This window comes from Penaeus chinensis, chromosome 27 (assembly GCF_019202785.1).
Source record: "Penaeus chinensis breed Huanghai No. 1 chromosome 27, ASM1920278v2, whole genome shotgun sequence".
Taxonomy (NCBI): domain Eukaryota; kingdom Metazoa; phylum Arthropoda; class Malacostraca; order Decapoda; family Penaeidae; genus Penaeus; species Penaeus chinensis.
This window is the reverse complement of record NC_061845.1, coordinates 26791410-26798761: the sequence shown is the minus strand read 5'-3', so window position 1 is coordinate 26798761 and position 7352 is coordinate 26791410. Positions and strand designations below refer to the sequence as shown.

Below are 7352 nucleotides of genomic sequence, written 5' to 3'. Positions count from 1 at the left end.
AGTGGTACTTTCCCGTCACTGTCTGTCTCCGAAATAGCGGGGTTATTGGGGGTCGATAGGGGGGGGAGAGGGGGAGGGGGGTCACGTTTTCTTTTTTCCTTTTTTTTCGTTTTGTGTGAAGAGAGATTGGAGGAGGGGGGGGGGGGGAGGGGGGGAGGGATGGGGGAGAGAGGTTAGGGAGGTGACATTTTTTCTTTTTTTCTTTTTTTTCTTTACCCTTATCTTTGATTTTTTTTTCTATCTATCTATCTATCTACTCTATCATCGTGTTGTTTGATGAATACTTTTTTTTTTATCCTCATCATTATCAGCAATTTGCTTTTGAATTAACGTTCATCGCAAATATGGTTTCTTCTCTACGTTATCACGTGTATCATTATTTCCTTTATCCTTCCTGTCTTTCTTTTCTCTTATTTCTTCTCCCTCTTTTTCAGTTTGTCGTTCTCTTTGTTTTTTTATTCCCTACTTCTCTTTCCTATTTACCTTCTTCCTCTTCATCAATCCTTTTATGTCCTTCCTTCTCTTCATCTGGATCCACATATCCTTGCTTTCTTGTTCTTCCTTTTTTATTGTTCTCCTCTTCCCCTCCTTTTCTCTTTTTGTCCTCCTTCTGTTCCTCGTTCTCGCCTCTTCTTCGGCTTCTCGACGCGACGCTGTCCCGTAAGTAAAGCAGGTGGTGTGACGTCCTCTCTCTCTCTCTCTCTCTCTCTCTCTCTCTCTCTCTCTCTCTCTCTCTCTCTCTCTCTCTCTCTCTCTCTCTCTCTCTCTCTCTCTCTCTCTGCTTCTCTTCCTCTTCCTTTCATTACTTTACTCCATCTTTCATCCTTCCTTCGTACTCTTACTCTTTCTTTATATTCTTCCTTTTCCTCCCTCCTCTAATCTGATCTTCCTTTACTTTCTCCTCTATTTCCTCCTTTCTCTCCTATTCCTCAGCCTTCTCTTCTTTCTCTTCCTTTTGAAGGAGAAAGACGAGGAGGAGATAGAAGGCTTTCTTTATTACTCGTCTTCCTCTTGTTCTTTCTTCCCCTCCTCCTTCTCCCTCCTCACATTCTCCTCCTTCCGTCTTCCTCTTGCCTCCCTACATCCATTACTTAGCTCTCCTCACTTCGCTGCCCCTCATTTTCCTTCTCCTTAGTTCCCCATCTCTCATCTTTTAAACCTGCGATGAACTTTTGAACCCTCTCCTCCTCTCCTCATCACTCACGGCTGCAGCAATATGTCAGCTCCCCCCCCCCCCCTCATTCTTGCAGCCGTCCCCCTCCCCATTCTTGTTCTCATTACCACGTCTTTCCCTCACAACCTCACATAGGCATCCCCGCCCGCATACCGCAGCCTGGTTCCCTCACTACCACGCTGGCAGCCTTCAATACCTATCAGCGAAGGGACTCTATTGCATGGGTTGCAAAGGAAGCTATCGGGGTGAGCATCAGCCGGTGCAACATCCTTAGTTTGAGGTTCAGCAACAGCACCATCACCACCACACTCACGCTGCCAAGTTGTCGTAAGATAAGTTATCGCCGCGGCGCCATGGACCCCCGGCCACGCTGCCGCTCGTCCGATTCAAACTTCCCGCGCCCTCACTCCACGTGGACCCCACGCCACTCCTGCACCCACCTTGGAAAAAGTTTGAATTTGATTGGTTCCCTGGTCCGTGATCGATGGCAAGACCCGCCCACATTTGACCATAAATGGCTAAAAAAGACATGTAAAAAACGTCGGATTCTGAGTGGCTGGATTCCACCCTCGCGCGGAGCGGATTGGACGCCGTCCGACCAATGGGAAGGCGGGAGGCTTGTATTCCACGTGGAGGCACCGTGCGGCCAGGTCGGTCATGGCGGGGAAGGGACGACCATTTTCCGCGGCGTTGATTGTGCGTCGACCCACCGCCGACCGCCGACCAGGACGCTTCGCCGACCCACCGACCAACACCCGAACACCACACGGTCTCATAGCACCCCTCGTGGCCGGCCGATGATGCCCACGGCTTAATCAAAAACTCTTCATTGGTTATTCTGTCTCCTTTTTATGCCTTGTTATTATAAAGCATATCCGTCCTCCCCAACTCTCCTTTTTTTTCCCTCTCGCCTTTTTTTCGGTTAGAAACAGAGGAATGAGAACAAAGTTATTAAACCCCCAGATATATTTTTTTCTCCTCTCTCCAAAAGGAAATATTAAGAGTCGATGCTGACTGGGATGGAGAATGAAAACGAAATAAAAATGTTTAAAAAAAATGGAAAAAAAAAACCCACGTAAGACGACTCCTTCGAAGTCCTATCCGGGAGAAGGATGAGGAGATGAAGGATACGGTGAAGAAAGGAGGAGAAGGAGAAAGTCGAGAAGATGGAGAAGGTTAGGAAAGGAGGGGGAAAGGAAGGGCCAGAGACCGGCGAAAGAGGCAAGAAAACGAGAGCTGAAGAAAGGATCTTGAGACGAAGGAAAAGATAAAAAGGGAACAAACATGAAAGACAAGACAAAGGAGAGTCAAGATAAAGCGGAAGAGAAACTGGAGATACAGAAGAATAGAAAAGAGAAATAGATACAAAGTGAAAGAGGAACAAAGAGATACAGAAAGGGAAATAGAGAAACGAGCAACGAGATGGCTAACAATGCGAACGAAAGAGATAATGAACATGAAGTGAAATTACCCTTAAAAGGAAAAGACGAGGGGGAAAAAATAAAACGATGAGGAAGAAAGAAAGAAAGAGACAGAGAGAGAGAGAGAGAGAGAAGAAACAAAAAAGGCAAATCTCGATACGACAAGAGAAACACAATTAAAAACCTAATTACACACCAAGATAAGATCTAATCGTTACGAATTCCAATAAATGATAGTGAAGAGAGAGAATATAAAAAAGAGAGAGAGAGAGAGAGAGAGAGAGAAGCAATAGGTTGAGTGGTGGCGGTCGGAGGCCCCTTGGAAGAAGGGACAGAGGGGGGAGGGGAGAATGATGGGGGGGGGGTAATGGGAGGGAGGAGGAGGAGAGAAGGGTGGGTAGGGGGGTAAGGGGGAGGAGGAGAGAAGGGTGGTAAGGAGGGGGGGGTAGGAGGGGGGGGTTAGGGAGAAGGGAAGGAGAGAAGGATGGGATGGGGGAGGGGGGGGGGTAAAGAAGGGACGGAGACGGGGGGAGGAGTGAAGGACGGCACGGGGGGTAGGGGGGGGAGACCGACATGAAAATAAGACCTGAAACCCTTGGGGATGTGAGGTAATGGCAGCGTGTTCGTGTGTACGTGTGTGTGTGTGTGTGTGTGTGCGTATTTGCATGTCTGCTGGTAGTGCTTTGTGTTTGTTTGTTGGATTTTTAGCAACTTATGATCCTAATCTTTGAAAATTCTTATAAGGATAATATAGATACGGGATATATTTGTGCGTGTCTGCACGAGTGAGTAAATACATCAACTTTATGTGGTTGTGTGTATACCGGCAGGGAATAAGATCACAAATACTACATATACAACAGTTGAAAGTCGACCACTATACAAATAAGCACGAACATACATGCGCACTTACGCACACACACACACACACACACACACACAAGCATAAACAGACACACGTACACACACACACACAATATATATATATATATATATATATATATATATATATATATATATATATATATATATACATATACACCCACTCACACCACGCACAACATATATAAATCCTAATTCTATTTGAAAACAGAAACACACGCTTATCCATATTTCACAGGCTCGTTCGCGGAACAGAGACAACGTATATGCAGACAGAGAGCAGACGAAATAATCCGGATTTCTTCATTGTCTCCACAACATACAAACTGTTTTACAAATGGCGGAGCTAGGGATCCCTCCCGCGTGCGTGGGATCAGGTAAATCACTGCAGTATTTATGACGTCACGGCTCTGCATTATTGCCGAACTGGAGCAGGTTGCATTAATTAGTGGTGTTTGGTCTCGCTCATTCTCTCCTTATTCTCTTTCTATCTTTCTCTCTCTCTGGTATTTCTCCTCTTTCTCCTTTCTTTCTTTTTCTGTCTCTCTGTTTCTCTTATTCTTTCTTCTTTGTCTCTGTTTTTGCACCTCTCCTTTTTCTTTCTCTCTCTGTCTCCCTCTTTCTCTCTTTCTTTCTCTGTCTCCCTCTTTCGCTCTTTATCTCTCTCTCTCTCTCTCTCTCTCTCTCTCTCTCTCTCTCTCTCTCTCTCTCTCTCTCTCTCTCTCTCTCTCTCTCTCTCTCTCTCTCTCTCTCTCTCTCTCTCTCTCTCTCTCTCTCTCTCTCTCTCTGTCTCTGTCTCTCTCTCTCTGTCTCTCTCTCTCTCTCTCTCTCTCTCTCTCTCTCTCTCTCTCTCTCTCTCTCTCTCTCTCTCTCTCTCTCTCTCTCTCTCTCTCTCTCTCTCTCTCCATCCGTGCCTCCCTCTCTTGCCTCTCAAAGATCAAAAGTTCGCGTTGCTGCACAAGGGTCAAGGGTGAAAGGTTAAGAAGGGTGTATAAAAGGATGGTATGGGAAGAAGCGAGAAAATGGAAGTTTTACACATACACACACAAAAAAAAGAAACACACCCATGAATAAATAAATAAAAAAGAATTTTAACGTCATTACAAAATGTCGAAGTATACGAAAGTCCTCCTCGTTTTAGGCCTTGTGTTAATGCAAGGTAGAATGCATGAGAGACATACATAATACCTGCTTCTTGTTTTGGCAATGGGTTATAATTCGCGAGACAAAATAAGACATGGAGGAATGGTTGCATGTGTTAATATATTTAACTTCCGTCTCTTGCACAATAGGCAGGGAGGTTACTGAGGAATCTTGAGTAATAAGGGAAAGAACGAATTGGAGATGTATGATATATTTGGGAGAGAGAGAGAGAGAGAGAGAGCGAGAGAGAGAGAGAGAGAGAGAGAGAGAGAGAGAGAGAGAGAGAGAGAGAGAGAGAGAGAGAGAGAGAGAGAGAGAGGGAAAGGAGGGGAAGAGAGAGAGAGAGAGAGAGAAAGTACAGTTTATTCAGATACAGAAACGGACACACAGAAACTACGTACACACACACTTACGGATGCATACATACACATGCACACAAACACACACACACACATACATATACACATATACATAGAAACTACGTACACATACATATGCACACACACACATACAGATGCATATATACACATGCATACACAAACACCTCCACACACACACACACACACACACACACACACACAAACCCATGCATTCACCTCCCCTTGTTTCCCACCCTCTCCCTTCTCCCTTTCCGTGCTTCCCCGAGTGTTCACGTGTCTTCTTCTTCTTCCTTATTTATTGCATCTTCGCCGTGAGGGAAGCAGGAAAGTAACTAATGGACTCTTGCCATGCCCGTCGTTTGCGCAATTTCGTATATAAAAAAAAAGTTGGGATTTAACACGTTGGGTTTCTGCTGTTATTAGGCTGAGGGGATGTGGGGGAGGGGGGAAGGGAAGGGAGGGAAAGGAGGGGGAAGGAGAGAAGGGTGGGGGAAAGGAAGGGTGGGGGTAGGAGAGATGGGAGGTAGGGAGGGAGGGGAAGGGGAAGGAAAGGGGGGGTAGGGGAAGGAAGGGGGGGGGGGGAGGGAAAGGAGGGGGAAAGAGAGAGGGGAAGGGGAAGGTAAAGGAAGGGTGGGGGGAGGGAAGGGAAGGGAGGGGGGGAAGGGGAAGGTAAAGGAAGGGTGGGGGGGAGGGAAGGGAAGGGAGGGGGGGAAGAGAGAGGGGGGGGAGGGAAGGGAAGGAAGGGTAGGGGGAGGGAAGGGAGGGAGGGGGTGGTTCGATTTGGTCATATCTTATTGTCATATCACTATAACTCATTATCATCACTGTTATCAATCTTACTATATAACTTTTAACATCATCACTTATCATTATAACGTCATATAACATCAGCATTACCTTCATAACACCATCACTTAACGTCACATCCGACGTGCTGTAAATCTTCACATCACCATCATCATCTTCATCACCTTTTTCACCACACATCCCTTTCACCATCATCCTCATCACCACATCATCACCATCGCCCAGTCATTTCACCGACTCCCACGCGGCAATGAAGTCATCAAAAATCAACAATCAGCCCATTACGACTCCTCCCCATCCCCCTTCCCCTAGCACCCCTCCCCCCTTCCCACAAACCCCCCAATCCCCCATTTCCCCCCTCACTCTTCCCCCAATCCCCTCCTTCCCCCCTCCTCTATTCCCACATCACCCCCTCTCCCCCCAACCAGCCCTCCTCCCCCATTCCCACATCGCCCCCTCTCCCCCCCCCACCCACCCCCTCTTCCCCCATTCCCACATCACCCCCTTTCCCTCCCCCACCCACCCCCTCCTCCCCCAATCCCCACGCCCCCTCCTTCCCCTTCTCACGTCGAATGTCATTAACCGAAACATTCCAACTGACGATACGTTTCTTTTGTCGGCTAATTCGGGTAAACACGAGGAATTTCACGCAAAAAGTGGATATGATATGAAAAGAGGAGGGGAAGGGAGGGTGAATAAGAGAGAGAGGGAGAGAGGGAGGAAAAGAATTGGGAGGTAGAGAGAGAGAGGGAAAAGAGAGGGAGGAGAGAGAGAAGCAGAGAAGGAGACAGACACGCAGACAGAGAGCGAGAGACAAACACACATACAGAGAGAGAGAGAAAGAGAGAGAGAGAGAGAGAGCGAGAGAGAGAGACAGACAGAGAACGAGAGAGAGAAAGAGAGAGAGCGAGACAGACAGAGAACGAGAGAGAGAGAGAGAGAACGAGAGAGAGAAAGAGAGAGAGCGAGAGAGAAAGAGAGAGAAAGAGAGAGAGAGAGAGAGACAGACACACATACAGAGAGAGAGAGAGACAGACAGACACACATACAGAGAGAGAGAGCGAGGGCAAAAAAGGACGGACATCGTGCAAAACCACAAGAACGCGTGCGCAACTTTACAGAATGGCCCGAGGGGGTAAAAATGCGAGGCAAACATTCTATGCGTATTTTTCTTGTCGGTTTTATCTCGGGATCGTTGTTGCTCTCCTTCTCCTCCTCCTTCTCCTCTTCTTCCTCCTCCTTCTACTTCTCCTCCTTCTTCTTCTTATTATTATTATTATTATTATTATTCGGCTCCTTCTTTTTCTCCTTCATTTTCTTCTTTCCTGTCTCTCTTGTCTCTCTTTCTTACGTAATTTCGCTTAAACCCTCCCACCCCCTGTTTCTTTCTCCGACTTTCATTGTCTGTCTGTCTGTCTGTCTGTCTGTCTGTCTGTCTGTCTGTCTGTCTGTCTGTCTGTCTGTCTGTCTGTCTGTCTGTCTGTATCTCTGTCTCTCTGTCTCTCTAACTCTCTCTCTCTCTCTGTCTCTTCTCTCTCTCTCTCC

The 7352-nt window shown here is 46.9% G+C and overlaps 1 protein-coding gene across 1 annotated transcript in view; it reads left to right on the top strand.

The window, feature by feature from the left end:
- LOC125039354 (protein groucho-like) overlaps positions 1 to 7352 on the top strand; it is a 22599-nt gene that overhangs the window by 5386 nt on the left and 9861 nt on the right. Inside the window, exon 3 of the mRNA XM_047633194.1 lies at positions 1333 to 1824. Coding sequence (XP_047489150.1) covers positions 1333 to 1824 — 492 coding nt within the window. The remainder of the gene's footprint in view (positions 1 to 1332; positions 1825 to 7352) is intronic.